Raw genomic sequence first — 24,580 nt, 5'->3', positions numbered from 1 at the left:
GAAGCTATCTATTATCTGCACTAACATGTTCCTTTATGAGTTAACATTCAATGCTCTTTTAAAAAGCTGTACTCAGATGAATAAAAGCCTCTGTTGTAATTAAAATGTAGTTGTTTAGTGGTACAAGTCTGAAGGATTACTTATGGAGAACTTTCTGCCCTTGACCCAAAAAAATCAGTCTTTAAAAATATTTTTCTGAAAGCAAGAAAATTCTTTTTTGTTTTTGTTTTTTGCCTTTCTACTTTGTGACCTAATGTGTTAATGACGGTAAATTCTAATTGTAGTGCATCCAGGTCTACCCCCCTTTTATCAGCACTTAATAATCTGATTATGCATGTGTACTTGAGATGCCATTGCTCCTGATCCCAGCTGCCCCTCCTTGGGTATATAGTTTAATCAAGTTATGGTAAAGAGATTTTGACCTACACAGCCTATGTACAGTCTGGATGTTCCCTGTTTTTTATTATGCTTACCTTTGGTTAAATAAACAAAGGTAGATCCTCTCCCCACATAACATTATTTTTGAGTGCAAATCCGTGTACTAGGCCTATTTACATCTTGTGTTACGGACACTAAGTAGATTGGAACTCAGAGTTAATTAGGGTGTTTACCTAATAAGCATGACACTGCCAGTTTAAACCAATCTAGGTTAGCTCTAAGTGCGTTGCACCATTTCTTCCAACATAACCATATTAGGGCACCATAGCCCTGTTAGGTTCAATGCTTGTACTTTGAAGCTTCCCTCACCATCATCACAGTATAGCTATCCTCTTTCACACACTTTGTTTAATCTCCATTTCATCTTAGAAGGTACAAGAAGTACTGTGACAGGAGCACATATGTGAGTCCCTTGACTCTTGGGAACATCCTGTGGCAGCCATGGAGGTATACGGCAGTTCATAAAGCTCACAGGGTGGTATAATATTAAGAATATTCCTATGAACATAATGTAACAAGCCACCTTATGCTGAATCATTTCGTAAAAGAATGATGTTGTCAATGATTGCTAGTCATTATGACTATACATTATGGATCAGGGGCACTGTAATATTTGTTGGGGATCATGAATAAGAAGATGCTGTTTTGTTTACATCAGACATTTGTGCTTTCCTTAGGCATTCTGTTCGTCCACTGGTTTAAATATATATGCTCTTATATAGTGCTTTGAAAGCGGTTTTCCTTCTTCTTGGCAGGGGGTTGGACTGGATGGCCCAGGAGGTCTCTTTCCAACTCTATGATTCTCTTCATGTACTCTTCATATACTTTTATGATCTGACCATTTATCCATCTAACTTAATGTTGCCAACATATTGACATTAGAGCTTTCCCAACTCTCTTGGAGGTATCAGGCACTGTACCTGGAGCCTTCTCCATGTTGACATTCATTTTTTTCAGTACAGTTGGGCCTCCACATTTGGGGGTTGTACATTGATTTGATTTTTATGCTCTAAGAATCTCTAGATCCTCTAGCACAACTCTGACTAAAGTTGTCCATAGAATTTCACAGGAAGACCTAGAAATTTGTTGCAGGAACACTTTTCTAAGCACTTTGAATGCCTTCAGTGTGACTCTGTAGTCAACAACCAGTGGAAGGTATCCATTCATACAGAAGGATGTATAGCTTCCTAGAGAGGCGTTCTCTCAGGTTTAACAAAGTATTCTTCAATTGTCATTTTTTCCAGTTTTATAGTGATCCTGTGCCCTTATACTAGCTTACTTTAATGGAATTTGTAGCTTCTAACAACATCACACTTCTGTGTATTTTGTGTAAATTTGAGAAATCTTCTAATTATTTACTAGAAACTCAAATTTGCCTGTGATAAAATGAACAAAAGCATATGTTGCAAATTTCTTTTTCTAAATTCATCTCAAACATTAGGAAGAACTGTATTGTCAAATGATTTCATGGCTGGAATCACTGGGTTGTTGTAGGTTTTTCGGGCTATATGGCCATGTTCTAGAAGCATTATCTCCTGACGCTTCGCCTGCATCTATGGCAAGCATCCTCAGAGGTTGTGAGGTTGTTAGAAAGAACTTCATGACAGTAGAGCTCTTTGGCACTGGAATATGCTTCCTTCTTATCTGCTCTTTCTCTGAAGGTTTTTAAACAGACTGAATGGCCATCTGTCAGTGGTGCTTTTATTCTGTGTTCTTGCATGGCAGGGGGTTGAATTGGATTGCCTTGGTGGTCTCTTCCAACTGTATGATTCAAAGAAGTTACATAATTTCTGTATCTTTTTTTATGCTGGAGCAAGCTAATATACACCATGTTAATCTGTGGTTTAACATCCCCCTTCAACAATTTTAGCCTAATCTTAGAGCTTTTAATGAGATTTCAAGGACTTAATATGTTTGTAATTATGTGTATTGTATTATATATGGTTTACTTAAGTTATTTTATAATTTATTTGGTTGTTTTTGATTTGTTTTTGTATTATTGTTGGCATTGAATGTTTGCCACTGTGTATTTTATTGTGAGCTGTCCTGAGTCCCTTCGGGGAGATAGGGTGGGCTATGAATAAGGTTTCATTCATTCGAGCTAGCATAATTCAATTTTGAAAAATGTGGCTTGTTGTGGAAGCAAGAATTTGTGATAAAGCTTCAATGGAGACACCTCTTTCCCATTATAACTCTTTCAGGAGAGAATTTCCCTTCCTAGGGGTAGATTTCCCCTCTCTGTTGTAACTCGAGGACTGCCTGTCTATGTTTATAATTATGGCCTTATACACTAACTGAAACAAACAGCAGTCCAACTTTATAATCTTACATTTCAGACCTGTACAAAATTAGTGAAAAGATTAACATCCTCCCAAAACGATATGTTTATTTCAAACTATACCAATTTTAATAAATGACAACTACTTTAAAATTGGAACAAGAACATCTTAAAGTTTATCTGGAACGGGAAATAATACACATAAAATTAAAGTATCAACAGGATGCAAAAGGGGTGGGGGGAATTAGTGCTCCCAAATTTGAGTCTACGGCATATTACAAAGCAGAAGCACTATCTTGGGTTAAAGAGTAAAATCACCTTAGAAAACAAAAAAACTGCTAATGCTGGAAACATATGATCTGAAATCTGGGTGGCCTGCCTATTTCAGTATACAGAAAAGAAAAAATGGACACTAATTTTAATAAATATATGATAAGAAATAATATTTTAAGAATATGGATTAAACAAAGTTTCAAAATATACTTCAAAAATCCCAAATTGGACATCACCACAGGAAGCACTGTACAAATTACAACACAAATATATATCCTGGCCGACAGAAAACCTACTGAAAACAGGCAATAAAAAGGAACTATTACAATCCCTATCGGAACTCCAAAGCTATAGGCACTCGAGTGCCTGGTTCTAATATTTTCAAATTTATCTGAGATGGCAAGATAATCAAAAGTGGGTATTCAAGAAGCTGATACAGAATTAGATCAACAACTGCAAGGAAAAGACAAACTGATTGCTATAATCTACAAAGTATTATTTAAAAATCACACAGAGGAGAATCAAGTAAAAGACCACATGATTAAATGGGCACAAAACATTGGACATATGGTAATATTGAAATGAGTACATGGGAATACATGCAGAAAAGAGGGATAAATTTCACCCACAACTATGGCCTCCATGAGGATTTTTATAAGGTAATGTATTATTCATATATGCCAGAAAAACTAGCTTAAAATCCAACCTAAGAGAAAGAATATTTGCTGGAAATGTAATGCAGCAGTTGGCTCCTTTTACCATATGTGGTGGCTATGCCCACAAATTAGAAAAAGGACAAAAATACACAAAATAATGGAAAATATATAAAACATGATTTTTAGAGCCCGAAACCTTTTTAGTAGGTCTCATTCATAAACAATTTTTAAAAAATGAAATAATTTTTCAGTAAATTGTTTCAACAGCCAGGATATTATTTGCAAAATATTAGAGACAAACAGACAGTGCCAACAGTGGAAGAATGGAAAATGAACCTCATAGAAGTCTCAAAAATGACAAGCTGTCCAGACAACTGCAGAATCAGGATGCAAATATTTTCAAAAAAGTTTGGGAACAATCAACTATCTACTTTGAAACTCTAAAAATAACACAACTAGCTTCTTAAATTGAACAAATTCATTGAACTGACAAAGGATTCAAGTTGAACAACAGTAGTTGGAAAGAATATTCCAATATTATTGAGAACACAAGGTGGAGTTGTCTGTACCCACGAACATCAAGTTAACTAATCAGGAAGAGGTCCTGGATAAACTTGATCTGATGGAACTAAAGGTTAATGAAAATACAATAAGAAACAGAAGGAAGATGTAGAAGAAGGAGATTTTAAATCCTATCTGGTAAAAAAATGATAGCAGGCCTTGTTGCAGAAAAAGACTCAGATGTGATTTGCGCAACCATCTCAGTGGTGTACAAGATCAACCCATGAACATCAAGTTACCTATCTTCTTTTCCATTCCTAATTTTTTGTAAATATAACAATATACTGAAAAATATTTTTAAAATTATGTCACATTGTTAACTACCTCAGTTTCATTCCCAAGAAGAAAGAAATGTAATGGTGATTTAATTTGATTAATTTTATGTTGAGCTATGTGAACCTATCTGCAGATATGGAAATAATTTAAATCAAAATGATGTGTTGAAGTGAAGATTGAAAAATGTTCCCTTCTTCTAGAGCACATCCCAGAATTTCTCAGCCCCTGAGTGTGTCAAACATTTCCTGTGGATCGGAAAAGAGTTGTATGATGACATGGTGCTGAGTCTTCCCATTTCCAGCTGAGGTAAATAGAATAAATGGATGCTGTCTGGCTTATTAGACTAAATAAAAGATTTGGACTTTTTGCATGTTTATAGTTATGTAATTTGGGACTGGCAGTGTTATCTCAAAAGTAATTGCTATAAAGCAAAATGGATTTTTAGTATTTTTAATATTTGGTTGCAACATAGCATTGAATTGTATCCCTCCTCATTCTCTGTCATGAGTTTCTGGCAGCAGATTGGGAGGAATGGGAGTATGAGTACTTCTAGGACACACTGCCTATCCACTTCTGAGTATGTATTTTTCATTCCTACTTTCCAGTAAGAGCACATTTGAATCCAGATTGTGTTGGCCACACTATATGGAATATTAAATTCTGCCACAGTACATCTTTACAAGCACTGAGGTGTCCCTCCTTTAGTATGTGAAATGCAGGTAGGTACATTGGTATGAAATCCATTGGTGATATGAATGTCAACTATGTGTCAAAGCACCAGTGCTTCCCAAGATGACCAATGCAGGGGAGCCATTTTTCCCAGTGTGCCATGGAATAGTACCATATTTGATAGGACAGAGTTCGAAAACTTATTTCTTTTGTTTGCCCTTTTACTTGGAAACTTCAGGAGAAGAAAAAATGTTTCTTGTGCATACATAAATGTCTGTTTATGTGTTTCTTTGGTTCTAGCTCTGGAATGGCCAGCCAGAAAACAGAAGTTCAGACTTTGATATTATATAATGATTCAATGATAGAGGGAATAAGTGACCAAGTTCTGCTGGCAGTCGTGCTAGGCTTCACATTCATTGCTGCACTGACATATATACTTTTCAGGTGAGACATAAGTAGAATGTGGCAAAAGATTTTTATAGCAGTATATATTTAAATGTGTATATTTAAAGTAAACGCAGATGCTTTCTGACCTTGGGTCAATCACACTGCGTCAGCCAAATATATCTCAGAATATAGGTTATGATAAAACTGGGATGCGTATCCCTGTACATACATAAGGTACGCATATCCACCATGTTTAAAATGAGAAGAGATTGATGTTTTAAAGAAAGCTCCACACCCTAACCTGAAGAACTAGTTATTGGGGTTTACCATTTTAATTCACACTTACACTCGCTACTTTTGATTTTTAATTAAAATAATAAAACCATTATACTGGCCCACACCTGTTGTGTCTTCCTATGACTGCTGCTAAATCTGCAAATACAACTTTATCTTTTTAATAATCATAACATTATTTTAACTGAATAAAAATAAATGCAGATGTATTGTTGGATATAAGGCTTAATTACTAAGATGGAAAAGATAATGATACTTATAGCTAAAGTGGTTTCTAAAAAACATTTTAAAAATATACCCTTTTTCTATGCATGGAATTTTGCTCTGTAATTTAGTCTGAATTTTGTTGTGTACTTTAATCTAAATTTTGCTTTGAACTTTAGTCATATGAAATAGCATTCTACAGAACATGATAACATTTTACCAAATTAGAATACATTGGAATTCTGAATGTGATAGACAAACATCATTGTGTCTGAATTTGCTCTTGAACTGTTTTTCTGTTAGTATTAGCTTTCACTTTGTTTGTTTTTTCTCCATAGAAATGGGCATCCGGATATTCATCCAGAAAATCAGGAACTAGTGAGAGCTGTTAGACAGCAAATACAATCAGAGCAGGTGTGCTATTCTTTTCATTTCATGTTTGCTTTCATTTTTTTCATAAGTTGCATTTATTGCAAGTGATCTGTCAAACTATTTTCAGTACATAATTGCATGGTGGGTTTTGTATTCTTTATTTGCTTGTGCTCAGATCAAATCTGGTTCTCATGCATGGATGTTAGAGGAAGGAAATCATGCTTCATGTGCTGACTGTGAAATAGTTTAAGAAAATTGTGCCCCTGTTCTCTTAGGTTTGGGTGTGATTGCCAACCATATGTATCCAAAGAGGTACACCCTATATATGCAAAAGGAAGATATCAGAAGCTTTCAGGAAACGGAGCTTTTAAGGGGAACTCTTACTAGTTCTATGTGAAGAATAATTTAATAATATAATAATAATAACTTTATTTTTATACCCCGCCAACCATCTCCCCTAGGATTCTCAAGGTGGGTTACAAGGGACAAGCCCAAAAGATTATAAATAAAACACAGACAATTAAAATCATCGGATAAAATATAAAGCAAACACAATAATAACATCAAAAAATATGGCTGAAATAAAGGAGCATAGCTGAGATTTAAAATAAAGGGTTCATCCTCAATCCTGCAAACTGGAGATACCAGGGATCAAGCTGTGACACTATGCATGTATCTTTATGGTGTAGTAAAACTGAACAAAATACAGTATTGTAAATACAGGGTGAGGCAGCATAACTTCCTTTTTTCAAAACTTAATAAAACCCATTGTATAATCAGAATTTTTTTTTATAATGTAGGCGCATACCTAAAGTTTTGTTTTACGTAGTTTTGAAGATCAAATTAGGTAGGCGACGTCCCCCATTCTCCATACACTGAGTAAACCGATTTCTGGCATTTGTCATGACTCTTGCCAGCACAGCAGGCATTATGTTGGCAATTTCTTCCTGGATGTTGGTCTTCAAATCTTGTAGGGTCCTTGGACGGTTCACAGAAACATGGGATTTCAAAAAAACCCCATAGAAAAAAATCACAAGGGGCCAAATCTGGAGAGCGGGCCGGTCACTCCAAATCCGCTTGAAAAGTAGGCCTCAACGGCAAAAGCACGCTCCTCACTCTCCCAACGCATAATGGCGACTGAACTGTGTCAGCACAAAACTTTATACTCCTGCCTCTCGAACGAGACCACTAGTGCTCCGCTACGGCTTCAACCGACTGAATGGCGCGCATTTAAAAAAAGGAAGTTATGCTGCCTCACCCTGTATTAAAGTATTTTCTCTTTAAAAAATCAGTAGCCCAAAGAAAAAGGTCATGAATGATTTCTGAATGAGACTTTAGTTTAGCCAAGTACCTTTAAGGAAAGTATCTCATATATCTCATATATACACACACACACACACACACACACATATATATATATTTTAAAGATATATTTTAAAGATCTAGTTTTTTTAAATTTTGAATGGTTTTTGGTTTATATTGGAATGTGTTTATAAAGGTTGTATGTTATTGATGTCATGGCCTATGGCTAGTGCAATAAACTTTATTCATTCATATATATATATATATCTCACTATGTAACAATTTGAAAAATTAAAAATTAGTTCCTGGTTTGAAAGGGTTATTTCCTGTTTAATTCTGTGGTGCTTATTTTGAAAGTAGTTGTTAACTCCAGAAACTTTGTTTTTGTGGCTGCCGCAAACTATGTTAAATTGGTTGAGACTATGAGATATTAATTGAAAAACCAAAGCTGCAGGATGTCCCTCAAAAAAACAATGGCGTTTTCTGCAGTTTAATAAACATTTTTCCATTTTTTATAGAACCAATTAGGAAATGCCAATTATAATCATGTTACATAGTGTAATCTGGAAAGTCTGATTCTTCTTATTCCTAATGATACATTGTTTATCACTTATGTAACTCCCTATCACAGATAGGGGAAAGTACTTTTATCTTTTATTTGATCATACAGACCAGCTAGGTGTGAAGTTTCTAGCAGGTAATTTTGTTTTGTGACATTTGTTTTGTGTGAATAGCTGCCATTTCTCCTTTTTTTCCAGGACAATGCAGTTAGCGATAGACAACGTTTCTACACTGATATGTCCTGCCCAGTATGTCTGCAACAGGCTACTCTTCCCACTGAAACAAACTGTGGACATCTTTTCTGTGGTATGCAACAAAACAACCACAGGCATGCTTCTACATCATCTTTAAACTATTTTTCTGGTTGCTGTGAGTTTTCCAGGCTGTATAGCCATGTTCCAGAAGTATCCTCTCCTGATGTTTCACACACATCTTATTTGAGAATACAGAAATGGTGGACCACTCTAACAGCTACCATGTCAGACTACACAGAGAAGCCATTGAAATCCACAAGCATGACAATTTCAACAGAAAGGAGGAAACCATGAAAATGAACAAATATGGCTTCCAGTATCAAAAACTCTAAAACCAGAACAGTAAATAAAGAACAACACTCAAAATCCAGGGGAATTCCAGACAAGAAACAATCAGGGCCAGTTAATACCTCCCAACAAAATATCCTCCCAGGCAGGGATCAGCCTGTCTTTGAAGCTTCAAGGCCATTCAGTTCTAATCAAGGAGGCCAGTCGCAACATTCACACTTGCCTCAAGCAGACAAGAGTTTATTATCCCTCCCTGGAAATTATTCCACAGAAATATAAACCCCACTTGCATAGTTTCCAATAGATCTCGCAACCTGAGGATGCCCATCATAGATGTGGGCAAAACATCAGGAGGGAATGCTTCTGGAACATGGCCATGCAGCTCAAAAAACTCACAGCAGCCCAGTGATTCTGGCCATAAAAGCCTTCAATGACACATTACTTTTTTGTAGTTGACACTATTTTTCATATGTATATTATAGCTTTTTTAAATTATAAAATTGGATAATGTATGTTTAAGTACCCAGTAATGATGATATTTTCTTTAGGTCCCTGCATTATTGCATATTGGAGATGTGGATCATGGCTAGGTGCAATACATTGCCCCATCTGCAGACAAACGGTAAAAATTTGATAATCTAATATCATATTCAAGCCATAGTTGTAAAAATACTGTCCTTAGTTTTGTTTTGAATAATAGGTTGATGGTAGATTTAGGAATCTCATTTGTTTTTTTTTAACTTGCAGTTTTAAAAAGACTTGCTTATAAATCTAGTTGGTAGTCTGAACTAGAGTAGATCCACTGAAGTAAAAGGGCTTATGTAACAGATTGGCCTACCTTGAAGGGCTGGTGTGTGAAGGGCTGCTATATAAAGGGTTGGATGTAAAAGGCAAACGTCACGCCTAGCTTGCTAAAGCTAAACAGAGCTGAGGGGTGGAGCAACCAGGCAATCTCTAAACCAGAAGTGTAGCCTGATTGGCTGATGAAATTGGAGGGAAAAGCTCAGTAGCTGGAGATGGGCAGAGCCTGAAACCAAAGGAAGAAGACAGCAGCCATTTTAAGATCAGTTAGGGATTTGGTGGTGAAGAAGAAGGTTGAGGAGTTTGAAGGGGGGAAAGAAGAGATTTGGGAACTGGTTTTGTTATATGAAAGATACCTCTTCGAGGAATGATAGTTAATAGGCCTCTATAGTGTTTAGAGTGCTGTGTAGGAAGGAAGGGAGATTTCAAAAGGTTTTAAAAGATTCCTGTTTGGATTTCTGTGTGTGGAACTTTGGTTTAAAGAAACTTAAGATAGAAGTACCATTCTTTTTTTTTTTTAATTTTTTTTATTGATTTATCACAATTATTACATACTGTTGCATTTTATACATCAACCTCTTTAACATATTGTTTTGTTGTTTTGCTTTGACATTTCCTCCCCTTTTCTCTTTTTTTTTTCCCCCCTTTTTTCACCTCTGTGCTCCCCTCCACCCGTCTCAAGCCACATTTTTTACATTTCATCTGTCCAAAATTTCATTTCTTCTTGTGACGGTAATTTTCCTTCCTTATTTTTTAATCCATTTACCACAAATTTACCCCATATAGCATCAAAATCACTTTGTTTCCATATACCTTTTTTAACCTTTAATATACATGTCAGTTTATCATTTAATGCCATTTTCCATGCTTCCTTGTACCACTCCTCTATTCGTATATTCATTTCTTTTTTCCAATTCCTTGCTATGAGCAGTCTTGCTATAGTTAGTAAGTTTGTTATCGCTTCTTTATCCTCCTTTTTCAGTTGCTTATTGGTATATAATGATAATAAGGCTATACTAGGACTTTTGTCTATTTTCATATTCATTATGCTTTCTATTTCTCTAAATACTTTCTCCCAAAAATTATTTACATATTTACATTGCCACCACATATGTATATATGTTCCTGGTTCTTTACATCCTCTCCAACAATTTGTTGAATTGTTTTTATTCATATATGCTATTCTTACCGGTGTTAAGTACCACTTCCATATTAACTTGTAATAATTTTCTTTAACACGTATCGATAGGTTTTTTAAATGTCTTTGTCCCCATAACTGTTGCCACTCTATTTCACTTATTTTTATCCCTAAATCCTCTTCCCAAATCTCCTTAAGGGTACTCTTTTTCGTTTTCCCATCCTTCATTTCAATTAGTATCTTATAGATTTTGCTAATTATACCTCTCAAGTTTTCGTGCTCTTCTACTGCCCTTCCCTTCTGTATTATTTGTTCAAATTGCATATTGGAGAAGTACCATTCTTTGTAACAACAAAAGCCTGCCAAGTTATCTGCAACCATTACACTTATTGTTTAAAATAAACATGTCCTGTTTTATTCCAACTGAAGTCTGTGTGTGGCTTTAAAACATTTCTGTAAAGGAGGTGGGCTATAAAAACAATAAATTGGTGGCAGTGAAAGTATTCATTAAATAATTGGAAGGAGCAAAGGCAAAATATAATATACAGTGGTAACTTCAAACTGTCGGGCTTGTGTGAGTGAGGGTGTGTGTGCACTGATTCCCTCACGGCCTGGCCTTGGGCCAAGCCTTGTTGTTTGCCTTTTGTCCTCCATCATGTGTGTGGTGTGCCTGAGGCAAAGTCTGCCTACTGTCCCTTCATCGTTCGTTATAATTGGGGGCAGTTTGTTATAATTAGTGGCACCTGGTGGGCTGATTTTGCTATAGCTTACATAAGTGTCCAACCATCAAAGAGCCTGTTGATTTAGTCTTTCTATTCCGGTTGGAAATAAAATCTCAAGTTAGTTTAACTTTTGGATGTTAACTTTTAATACATTGCATTTATCTGCTTTCTCTACTTATGTGTGCCACAAAAGGGTACATTTAAAGCCTAGTAGATAAGAACTTGTGTTACATCTTCTGCTGGGAATAATGTTTCATTATAAATGTTACATAAACTGTTGTAGCGAAAAGATCCGAGAATCCAGGTAGCATTTTGCTACTTTTATTGTTACAGATGTATTCATTATTGAGAGCAACATAAGTAGTCCCAAAACACATTTTTACATCTTATGCTGGAATGTGTCCAGAGGAGGGCGACTAAAATGATCAAGGGTCTGGAGAACAAGCCCTATGAAGAGCGGCTTAAAGAGCTGGGCATGTTTAGCCTGAAGAAGAGAAGGCTGAGAGGAGATATGATAGCCATGTATAAATATGTGAGAGGAAGCCACAGGGAGGAGGGAGCAAGCTTGTTTTCTGCTTCCCTGGAGACTAGGATGCGGAACAATGGCTTCAAACTACAAGAAAGGAGATTCCATCTGAACATGAGGAAGAACTTCCTGACTGTGAGAGCCGTTCAGCAGTGGAACTCTCTGCCCCGGAGTGTGGTGGAGGCTCCTTCTTTGGAAGCTTTTAAACAGAGGCTGGATGGCCATCTGTCAGAGGTGCTTTGAATGCAATATTCCTGCTTCTTGGCAGAATGGGGTTGGACTGGATGGCTCATGAGGTCTCTTCCAACTCTATGATTCTATGATTCTTGTTTTGTTTAGGCTATAGGTAAATGCTACTGTACTCTCTTGAACCAATGTTGGACATTATTTGAGGCAAAACACCTGGTTTTCAAATTATTCTCAGAGTATTGCAATGTGCTATGTATTGAGCTTTCTTTACATTTAATTTACTCCAAAACAGGCCAAAGTAGACTGTTAATTTGCTGTTGAAGCAATCATATTATACCAGTATTTCATCAGCTCTTATTCCCAATCTGGTTCCAGGCTCAATTTAAATTTACCCTGAGCGAGGGCTGGGTAAATGACCTTGGAGGGCCATATCCGGCCCCTGGGCCTTAGTTTGAGGACCCCTGCTCTACGTAGTTTGGGCTAGGTACATGACGGAGCATATTTCCGATATGTACCTATGTGAATTTAGGGTTGTTGTCTGAGTCTTTTCTACCAAATGAGGCAAAGCAGCTGACACAAAGCGAGAACATGATCATTCCCAGTTGTCACTTAGCTCCTCAAAGAACCTCACTGGATGTCCATATGTAGTATTTTCAGCATTATCTAGAAACTTTAGTAACTACGTTTCAATAATTTTTTAGATCCCAGTGCTATATGATTTAGTTATTATAGATCCCAATGCAGTTAATTATTCTTTACTGTTGTTTTTGTGGCTGTTTTATTGTTGTTCTTGCTTTCTTTATTATTGTGAAGGTATAGAGCAATGGTTTCCAACATTTGGTCCTCTGGATGTTTTGGACTTCAGCTCCCAGAATTCCTGACAGTTAGTCAAGCTGGCTAGGTATCCTGGGAATTAAAATCAGAAACACCTGGGACCCGTTGGTGTCCATCATCAGCCACAGATCTAGCTCCATGCAGTAAATAACACTATGTAACAAAAATGGAATATTTTTCTGTTCCTGGTTTGAAAGTATTATTTTCTGTTTAATTGTGCGATACTTACTTTGAAAGTAGTTGTTATATGTCATAAACTTCATTTTTGTGGCTGCCATTTTTAACCTTTCATATGCCATTTTTAACCTTTTGTGCAAATTTCAAAAACAAAGTTTTTTGCATTTGAATTAACTTTTTCAATGTTTTTATGATATAACCAATTGGGAAATGAAATATAATCCAGCTACAAAACTCGTATTACATAGTAATGTCTGTACTGTGCATTCAGCTTGGAACTTGGGTGTAACAGGCTTAACCTTTCAAAAGTCTATTGTAATTTAATTATGATAATAATAATGATAATAATAATAATAATAATAATGCCATTAATGTATTAAATTATTGGTTTTCAATTGGTGTTGGTTATTTTCTGCATTCAGGTGACTTTATTTTTACCACTCTTCACTGAGGGGCATGAGGATGCTACACAAGTGCTTCAGGATGTCAATGATTATAACAGGAGATTCTCAGGACAGCCAAGATCAGTAAGTGTGGGAAGGGGCTCAGCAAGATTGAAATTCTTTATTCCATTTATTGTGGCAAGTGCGACAAGACTCTCTGGAGAGCATGATGAACCCCTGAAGATTATGATGGGGTGAGCTCCTGAGGTGCACGCAGCACTTCAGTATCACAGGGCAATGCAGCTGTTGGATTTACTGTAATCCACGTCCATAGTTACAGGATTAAATTCCCTGTGGGGAGCACTTTTGCCATTTTAAGCCCACGTGAGACCATTTTCAAATCAAAAAGTGGCTAGAAATCACTTCTGGCCAGAAGTCACTTCTGGTTGACTTCAAATTTTGAAAAAGGTCTTTCTTTGGCCTAAAATGAGAGGACATGGTCCTGGGATGAGAGGACATGGTCAAAAAGCCTCTGTAACCTCTAAAATGCATTGCGGTGTAAAATGTAGAATAAAGTATTATCTTTTGGACCTCTGGGATACTGTGATGGCCACAGAAATGGCTTCTTCCACATCTGCTCTAGAAAGTGTGAGGAGCATTTCTGCCATGTTTTGGTTCCATCCTTGGCCATCCTAAGGTCAAGATATGACTTTTTTAAAACAGGAAATGAACAGAAAGTGACTTGCACAGTTCCTTCTTTTTAAAAACCCTTTGTGGCTTTCAAATGGCTCAGGAAACTCCCCAAATGTGGCGAAAATGCTGCCTTTTACCTTAGGGCAGTGGTTCTCAATCTGTGGGTCCCCAGGTGTTTTGGCCTACAGTTCCACATAAATCCCAGCCAGTTTACCAGCAGTTAGGATTTCTGGGAGTTAAAGGTCAAAACATCTGGGGACCCACAGGTTGAGAACCACTGCCTTGAGGCATTTAAGCAGAGAAAAGTTGATTCATTTTGTTTTTCAGGAGTGAATGCACCAGGAATGCAGTCCTCCAAGGTCTTCTGGTGGGTGGGTGGGGCGGGGGGGGGGGGGGGAAGGCTAAAGTGGCCACTTCCACAATTTCCCATCCCTGGAATTACTATAGCCAGTCTGACCTGGAATTGCTATAGCCATGTTATATGTGCAGCATTTCAGTTTTTGTCTACATTAGTTTGCTTGTGTATATGTTTAAAACAACCCTTTTAAACTAATAGCCAGTCGTAATCAATTGGGATACTCTGTGTATTGTGTATAACAAAAAAAGCCAATTTTTGACTTTATGTATCCTCTTCAGATTATGGAAAGAATTATGGATTTGCCGACACTGTTGCGCCATGCATTCAGAGAAATGTTTTCCGTCGGCGGTCTCTTCTGGATGTTCCGCATCAGGATATTCCTCTGCCTTCTGGGAGCTTTGTTGTACTTGGCATCTCCCTTGGATTTTCTACCTGAAGCTCTGTTTGGAATTCTGGGATTTTTAGATGATTTCTTTGTGGTCTTTCTGCTACTCATATATATATCTATCATGTACCGAGAGGTGGTAACTCAGAGGCTGAATCGATGAAGACAAGTGTCAGTGAGTAATATTCAGGACCATTAAGGGCAGGGGTGTTTTGCTAAATGAGCCACTATGAAGAAAAGCATCTTGACACACTTTCAGTTTCTGCTGTTCAATCGCTCCTAGCCAAACATCTTATGCAAGCATGAAGAATTGAAATCATGGTGATTAGCGAACTGGAATTTCAGTGTGTGTGTTATATAAACGAGACTTAATTCAAGATATAATACATGCCTACATATGTTTACAGCAGATGAGTATTTGTATATTAGTCAAGGTACTGATAGTTTTTAAAAGGGATTTCTTTGGGAATGTTTAACAAGAATAGTATTTGAATGAGCTGGATACGTACTTAAGGCTCTGTTCAATGTATACTTTCATATTCAGTGTACACTTTTAAAGACTCCTTCGTTTTTCACCATGGGCATGAGAGGTTGTTTGTTCATTTGAATAAAAAAGTCCGACGTCTTTGCCTGCACAGCTAATGTTCAAGCAATACAATTTTCATAGTTAAGCTTGGACTGTGACATAATGTTGCACAAAGGTGGTAAGCACAGCATTACTTCAACTCCAGTGATGTACAATTATGTGGAGTTTCTCTCTGTCTTTGTACAGTGGGATATGCACTGCCCATAGCTGAGAGACAGATCTTGAGCACTGTTTGCTCCATCGTTAGTAATGACACGTGCTATGATTTTGCATTGCAAAGTTGAACACCTTTGGGTGCAGGGGAATGAAAGCTAGTTCAGTGAGCTAACAGAAAGGGATGGCCAGCTTGTGACCTAAATGTTTTTGGAATACAACTCCCCACTTATCCATAAAGATAGGCCACAGCTGCTGAGAATTGGAATTTAGCATCCGGAGCTCAACAGGTTACTCAGCCCTGGTTAGAAAATACTTGATTAAAACATGACAGGGCCCTGTAATCACAGGCAGTACTAAAAGAAACATTGACTGTCATTGATATATACCTTAAAGGGAGGAAACTGGATTTTAGAGTGAATATGCTTGAAAGAACATTGGTAATTGGGACCATGGACATCTGTCAGAGAATTTTGCTTCAGAAAAACCTGTTAGAATGATAAAATCCTGAGAGTTGGAAGATTCCTCGTGGGCCATCCAGTCCAACCCCCTGCCAAGAAGCAGGAAAATCACATTCAAAGCACCCCCGACAGATGGCCATCTAGCCTCTGTTTAAAAGCCTCCAAAGAAGGAGCCTCCACCACACTCTGGGGCAGAGAGTTCCACTACTGAACAGCTCTTACCGCTAGGAAGTTCCTCCTCATGTTCAGGTGTAATCTCCTTTCCTGTAGTTTGAAGCCATTGTTCTGTGTGCTAGTATTCAGGCCAGCAGAAAACAAGCTTGCTCCCTTCTCCCTATGACTTCTGCTCACATATTTATACATGGCTATCATATCTCCTCTCAGCCTTCTCTTCTTCAAGCTAAACATGCCCAGCTCTTTAAGCCACTCTTCATAGGGCTTGTTCTCCAGAGCCTAGATCATTTGAGCCGCCCTGCTCTGGACATATTCCAGCTTGTCAACATCTCCTTTCAATTGTAGTTCCCAGAATTGGACACAGTGTGATTCTAGGTGTGGTCTGCCAAGGCAGAATAGGGGAGTAGCATGACTTCCCTGGATCTAGACCAGGAGTCCTCAAACTAAGGCCCGAGGGCCGGATACGGCCCTCCAAGGTCATTTACCCAGCCCTGGCTCAGGGTCAACCTAAGGCTGAAATGTCTTGAAAGCACACAGCAACAACACCATCAACCCTATCTCATCAGCCAAAAGCAGGCCCACACTTCCCATTGAAATACTAATAAGTTTACATTTGTAAAGATTGTTCTTCATTTTAATGATTAAATTGTTTTAAAGTGTTTTTTGCACTAATAAGATATGTGCAGTGTGCATAGGAATCAATTGATTTTTTTTTTCAAATTATAGTCTGGCCCTCCAATAGTTTGAGGGACTGTGACCTGGCCCTCTGTTTAAAAAGTTTGAAGACCCTGATCTAGACACTAGACTCCTATTTATGCAAGCCAAAATCCCTTTGGCTTTTTTATCTGCTGCATCACATTGTTGGCTTATGTTTAACTTGTTGTCCACGAGGACCCCAAGATCTTTTTCACACATACTGCTGTCAATCTAGGCGTTCCCCATTCTGTATCTTTTATTTCATTTTTTCTGCCTCAATGGAGTATCTAGCATTTGTCACTCTTGACCTTCATTTTGTTAGTTTTGGCCCAGTTCTCTAATCTGTTAAGATCGTTTTGAATTCTACTCCTGTCTTCTGGAGTATTGGCTATCCCTCCCAATTTGGTGTACAAGTAAGGAAGCTTGCTTTTGTATGAATATGCATAAAGCCAGGCTGCATGCCTTCTAAACATGCCACGTGATTGTCCTGGAAAAAAAAATCTGAAAAAGTCATTTAGTTAGATTGACATAGTGGTTAAAGGAGGAGATCAGGGGGATAAAGCACAATAGGAATGTCATGATATGTCATCAAGATCCCACCTATTCATCTACTCAGACACTGGTGCACTGAGTAGGGGAAGAGGAAATAAAATCTAAATAGACTTTTTAGGGCGGTATTTACAAAGCTTACAAGACCTACTTTCAAAATAAGAATAGATTGTATAAACTAAGACAGGCATTGTACATAATGCTCCTGCTTTCTCATCAGCCATAAAGTTTATTCTTTAGTTCTTGATATCTGGCAAACTCCTGCTTGGGGGTATTTATAGGGGGAGAGAAAGAGGATTTAACTTGTTGCTAAGATACATAGGCCTTAATAAGAGGTAGTTAATGGGATTTTCTAGAACAGATATTGGGTCCTTCTTTTTGAATGTACTCAATAGTGGTTAATATTAGCAATGCTTTTAATCAGAAGTTCAATGCCGGTTTTGAATAGTGCTTTAAAGTGGTAAGTTGGCTAGGCTTAACCACTTTAAATGCAACTCTTAAATCATGTGTAATCATGAAATGAAATTCATGTCAAATAAAGGGATGTTGCCCTTTCCTGCCAATGACATAAAGGTGGTTAAGGAAGGACAGCAGAATGTGCAATTGTCTTTTAATACTAACTTTTTAAAAAAAGCAGCAAGGTTTTCAATTTAATTTTTAAAAACCCTAATACACAGCAGTTCTCTTTTTTTAAAAAAACTACTTGAAAATACAGTATTTGGTCCTTTTATATTCATTGCAAGAACCTTTTTAAACAATCCTTTTGTCATCCATGCCTCTGTTTTGACATAAGGATTCTGAGTGCCAATACACAAGTGTATGCTCAAATGTATGAGTCAAGTGCATTTGACCAATACCTTGCGTAAAGTTAGTTTGTGTTTCTCTGTTTTGATCAAGGTCTTCTGTATGAAAAATGCTTCCATTCCCACAAATGTTTAGCATGTCAGTACATGCAGTCTTAAATCTTTAAACTACAATAATCATAAATAGTGGCTTGGGGTGTGGGTGGGAGTTAAATATTTGACTTCCCCAACCCAGTCTGAAGCTTATGACAATTTGTTTCTAGATCTGACTTTTTTAAAAAGAAAGTGAAATGGTGACAGATAAATATACTTGATTTTTTTTAGGTTGCCTCCTTTTTGGTTTTGTCATCACTAGTATGACCCCTTGATGGCACAGCAGGTTAAACCACTGAGCTGCTGAACTTGCTGACCAAAAGGTTGGTGGCTTGAGCTCCTGCTGTTAGGCCCAGCTTCTGCCAACCTAGCAGTTTAAAAATATGCAAATGTGAGTAGATAGGTACCGTTCCAACAGAAAGGTAATGGTGCTCCATGCGGTCATGCCGGCCACATGGACTAGGAGGTGTCTATGGACAATGCCGTCTCTTCGGCTTAGAAATGGAGATGAGCACCATCCCCAGAGTTGGACACAACTAGACTTAATGTCACGGGAAATCTTAACCGTTTTACATCAATAGTAAGTTGTAACAATTTGTTACTTCCCTGTGTAAGTCTTGTTTGATGTTTGGCCAGCCCAAACCCTTCTTTGGAGTTCTAGAAGGGAAATACAAAGGGTAAAAGAAATAAAGCACCTCAGTCAAGTATATACGATTGCATAATAGGTTGTTTTAGTCTTTGATCGTCTTCCAAAGCCTTTACTGTACATCTGAAAGAGTTGTTGCAAAAGTAAAGATCAGGTTAAACCTGCTACATAATGCCATCTGTACTTTTAGGTGGCTGCATATTCTTATGCAATGATGCCTATGTTTTGAACTTACAGGATTTCCGCTGATTACAGTAACCAGAATTCTTTCAAAACCTTAGTTTTTTTTCCCTTGAGGTCTTACCAGTACCATCAGGGAAGCTTTAGGATGTCTACCATACCAGAGGTAGTGTGAATGTACCCGCAATGTTTTCTTTACTACTGATGAGTCAGCAGTGTGTGATAAAGGGAAAGATAAATGCCATTGAGCCAAGGGAACCTCTGAGGGTTGGCTGAGTGCTTTTGAGGTTTTAAAAGTCTTTAAAATTTGACAATATAGGAAATCATGTTCTTTGCAACCATAGGGCACTTTGCAGTTTGCCAACTAAATTTGGCAACAAAAGTATTACTTTAAAAAAATGAAAAGGAAGTCCCATATGGCCCATTTTTCCTGGCTTCTGGGATAGTAGAATCAAAGATTTCAGGGATGTGCTAGGAATTTCTAATTTAGCAAGGAGAGAGGTGTCATTTATTGCCAGTATAAAGATTCCTATTCATCCTGGATTCAATTAAAATCCTTATCCGTTACTGAAGCGAGATGAAAAATGGATTTGTCCAGCAGCAGTGTGTTTTTATTAGTCATTCCTGTTTGTAATTCATAATATTTTGGGGTAGCTTGGTTTTGATCAAGCAATTAATGCCCAATTGTTTTTCAGAATAGCCGTTCCTGGTAAAGATTAAAACAGCTAGAAGTAGTTGGTTATGGAGCAACACAGCTGGCAGCATGTTTAGGTTTTTCTTCTGCGTCTCAATATGGAAACCCACACAATGAGCACTTGTGCTTCAAAGGTTAGCACACTCCACTGTTGACAATGCTCTGATGCCCCTTCTACATAATGTCTATATTCCAGGCTCTGATCCCAGATTATCTGCTTATCCCAGATTATCTGGCAGTGGAGACTCATATAATCCAGCAAAGCAGATAGTCTGAGATCAGATCCTGGGAATATAGAGCAGTGTAGAAAGGGTCTGAGAGTTGACTTCAAGACTCTGCAGTCCACTGCAGATAAGTATTCATGCCCCTTGTGAAAATAACAGTAGGATGGCTTATTCTGTGTTTATTTCCAGTTCTTATTCTGCACTCACACATATCCTTCATTGTTAGAATTATTTGCCTTTGTAAAACGGACATTTCTTCTTGACACATTCACAATTATTTACATATACCAGAGATACCTTGTTGATTCTTTTTCAGCTCACTTTTGTATTTAATGAATGCTGAATGTTGCAAAAGTTTATATTTCTTTTAAAAAACTGGACTAATCAGTGTCTTATAGTATGGAAAAGGTCATAGGACCTGCTTATAATCTCAGTTTGCTTCCAACAAGGATCTGTGGAGGATAATTACTGGATGCTCTCTTGTTTTTCAAATTACTCTTCAGCCTTGATGGATAATGTTTGGACATAAAGCACCTGAATGTACTGCACACATAACATTGTCTTTATTTCCTGTATTATAATATGCTTCTCATAATGGTATCTAACCATTGTCATTTCATTAATAGACGTTAATGTCTTTTAGATAACAGGGATCATTTCAACTCCATAATCAGATACTGTATTGCAGTCGGGTGATACAGCTGTCCAGTTTTATTTTAAGATACTTTCCATTCAGATTATTTTCCAGTATTAACTTTTAAATGTTTTCTCAATCAGAAAACCAATTGTTTGCAAACTAACTCCATATAAAAGAACTGGATTAAAGTAATAATGATGTGGGAATGGCAGCTATCATTTCTGGAAAAACTTGCTATATAGATAAGAGGAAGTCATGGTCTATTTTTTCCTCTTCCAGTTTCCCAATTATTGGTGTTCTGTATAGTAATCCAGGTATACATTCAACCCTCTTATATCCATAGATTCAACTATCCATACCTTGAAAATACTAAAAGAAATGCAAAAAGCAAATCTTGGTTCTGCCATTTTATTAAAGGGACATCTTATTACTACACCATAGTATATAATGGGACTTTAGCATCCACAGATTTTGGTAGAGGCTGAGCATCTCTTATCCAAAATCCCAAATTCTCCAGAATCATCCATATGGATAGCTGAAATGGTGGGACATTGGCTTTCTGATGGTTCAGTATACCCAAACTTTGTTTACTGCAATAAAGATTTTTTTTTTAAAAAAAATGTGTATCCAGTTACCTTCAGGCTATGAGTATAAGATGCATAAGAAATATAATTTAATTTTCGTTTTTAGATATGGGTCTCATCTTCCATATAACTCATTATGTATATGCAAGTATTCCAGAATCTGAAATATGGAGCATTTCTGCTCCTACGCATTTTGGAACCAACCCCCAACAAAGGTCCACTGTACATTATTACGTAATGCTTCCTAGTTCACACAGAATAACTTAAAGCAAGACTACCATCAGCAAATTGCTATTGTCAGTGAAAATGCCATGTGGTAACTATCAGCACTGGACTTTAATATGAGAAAGAAGTTGGTGTAATCCTATTATACTTTTCTTTGAATTAAATTCCACTGGAATACTTTGGATATGCATAGAGTTGCACTGTTAATGACTGGATCTAGTGTGAAAGATCTGTGGGGCTACATAGTGCATGCTACTATAGCTCTTTTCTACTGAAATAAAAACTGGCTCAGGTTTATTAATAAACAGCATCTGACATAAGATAAATCTATTTTTCTTTCTTTCTGTACCTTTGTAACATTACCATCATAGGTTTTGTTCCCAAAAATGTTTTATGACATTAAAATTTAAAACACATAAAGGTGTTTCCTTTTTAAAACAACTGAGAATCTTTGAATAACATTCATTCAAGTTTGAACCTATCAGCAGCTGAAAGAATAGCCAATGGCAAGAAGTGATAGGAGTTGTTCTCAATCCACAACTGAAGAGCTCCCAATCTTGATGATGATGATGATTGTTATTTATTTATTTATTTACTTACTTACTTACTTTTCTAATGTTTTCTCCCATGAATGGGACTTAAAGTGGCATACAATATAGAAGAACAATTACATCATTTAAAAACCGTCATCCCACAGCCCAACATGTGGACAGTAAATCAACCAACCAACAAATCAACACATTGCATAGACCTAAAATTCATAAATATAAATAAGCAAAATATAATAATGCATATATCATTATTTCAAAGCCACTGAGGTTATCCTAACATATTAAAACATTATGCTAAACATTAAGTTCAGAGTTCCATATCTTTGGCCATATGAACCTTGAGCCTTGTCAGTGGCTGCTATTGTGCGTTATCGGGGAAGGCCATATATTGGGGCCGGGGTTAGCACAGCAGGCTAAACTGTTGTGCTGTATAAAAATCCTGATGAATGGAAGGTCAGCAGTTTGAACTCAGGTTGGGGTGAGCACCCATCATTAGCTCCAGCTCATCTACCCACCTAGCAGGTCGAAAGCAGAAATGTGAGTAGCTCAAATAGGTGCCACTTTTAGTGGGGAGGTAATAAAGGCATCCTTAAGGACATTGGCCGGAGGATGGAAGATGGGAGCGACAGCACCCCCCCCCCCCCCCCCCCCCCCGTGGCTGGATTCGAGCACAGCTTCCAAGATGCCATAAATAAGATGGGGAAAAGATGCCTTTCCCTCTGTTTGTGTTGTGTGTCCTTTGTGTTGTATGTCCTTGTTAATTGTACAATCGGCATGGAATGTTTGCCATATGTATGTTCTGTAAAGCCACTCTGAGTCCCCTTCAGGGTGAGAAGGGTGGGGTAAATAAATAAATAAATAAAGGCCAGCTTCCATAAACAGGATGCAAAAGGCCAATAATGAGGGAGCTGAAGAGCTGCCAGGCTACCACCAAAAAGGTCCTCTCTCTCATTCCCCCCAACTGTACTTGTGATGGTGGTGGGACCAAGAGGAAGGCTCATGTAGGCTGATAGGAGGAGATGTGGTCCATCAAGTAGGCTGGGCCTATTTGAGCTACATAATAAATTTTGGGGATAAAAAGGGATCATGTCTGTCCTGATGCCCTCTTCAAAATCAGTTCACTTATATGCCACAGAACCATTAAAAATGGAATGTTACTATGCGTGTAATTAGTATAGTGCCAGAAAGAGAAAGTAGGGGTATAGACAGGGTTACCCAGAGTGTCCCTAACTTATTTAGACTGATAATACTGGAAGGACATACATTCTTTCCCATCTCATACATTCATGGCTAGTTGTAGCATCCTAGCTGTACTTCTCTTTATAATTTTTTTTCCTAAAAGGGAGCATAAGAGCCACCTACTCCAACCCCCAGCCATACAAGAATACACAACTGAAATGGTAATGAGAGATTGCAATCCAACATGCTTTAAAAGGCCTTCAATGAAAGTGCTTCCACTAATGCCTTGAGACAATCTCCTCCACTACTGAACAGTTCTTACATTCACAAGGATCATTCTAATCTCTTACTTTACTTAACACTGCCTTTTCACTATCTCCATGCACAATCTTCCACAAATACCTAATATTGGCCAGAAATGCTTTAAAAAGAGGGACATGTTCAGGGTGCAAGCCCTCCTAATATTGCTGGGACTGTCATTCCCAGCATTGTTCACTATTGGCTATACTGGGAAGGGCTGCTAAAATTTGCAGTCCAACATCTAGAAGACCCAATTGCAGTTTGGGCTATACTCTTACTGATATGATTCCTACTTCAGATAGTTAAGCAGATGTAAATGAAGAACTAGAACTCTACCCAAAGAAACAGCCTCTTAATTATTCATAAATAATAATTAAATTAATAGGATATTGTTCTCTTCCCCTTTCTGTTTGGGAAGATGCTGTTCTAGCATGTTCTTTACCTTGTCTGCTAATAAGGTTCACAAGATATATTCTGAGCCATTTCCCCCTGAAAATATATCTGTTTTCCCATTTAAACAAATAGTAGAAATTGTGGCCTTTTACATTTTACCCTCTTTTTTCTTTCTGCTTTAGTCTACAATCACACTGTTAGTCTTGTAGACTACCTAGTCCTGCTCTACTTGGTTCAGAAATTCTGTAATAGGAGTATCCTTAATAAATGGCTATTGAGACCCCTATAATACTGGTAGGTGGCTAGTTTACTACTTACGTGTTCCTTCTAATGTTCAGAAATATATAATCCTGTGTCTCAAGTCTGTTAAATTGAGTTTGGGCCACTAGGCAAACTCAGAGAAATCTTGACCATCTTCGGATGTTTTAAGACT

General features: G+C 37.4%; 1 protein-coding gene across 2 annotated transcripts in view; it reads left to right on the top strand.

Annotated features, from left to right (window-relative positions):
* The window catches only part of RNF170 (ring finger protein 170), a 30,008-nt gene extending 7,958 nt beyond the window's left edge, over positions 1 to 22,050 (top strand). For both annotated transcript variants that reach the window (XM_067463975.1, XM_060763688.2), the window contains 7 exons: positions 4,683 to 4,788; positions 5,452 to 5,595; positions 6,375 to 6,450; positions 8,469 to 8,577; positions 9,362 to 9,435; positions 13,623 to 13,727; positions 14,913 to 22,050. In XM_067463975.1, coding sequence (XP_067320076.1) covers positions 5,459 to 5,595; positions 6,375 to 6,450; positions 8,469 to 8,577; positions 9,362 to 9,435; positions 13,623 to 13,727; positions 14,913 to 15,182 — 771 coding nt within the window. In that variant the 5' untranslated portion in view covers positions 4,683 to 4,788; positions 5,452 to 5,458 and the 3' untranslated portion in view covers positions 15,183 to 22,050. The remainder of the gene's footprint in view (positions 1 to 4,682; positions 4,789 to 5,451; positions 5,596 to 6,374; positions 6,451 to 8,468; positions 8,578 to 9,361; positions 9,436 to 13,622; positions 13,728 to 14,912) is intronic.
* Positions 22,051 to 24,580: the final 2,530 nt, after the last annotated feature.

The sequence above is a fragment of the Anolis sagrei genome, chromosome 2, assembly GCF_037176765.1.
Source record: "Anolis sagrei isolate rAnoSag1 chromosome 2, rAnoSag1.mat, whole genome shotgun sequence".
Taxonomy (NCBI): Eukaryota; Metazoa; Chordata; class Lepidosauria; order Squamata; family Dactyloidae; genus Anolis; species Anolis sagrei.
The sequence above is the reverse complement of the archived record's forward strand: the minus strand, read 5'-3'. Positions and strand labels throughout refer to the sequence as shown.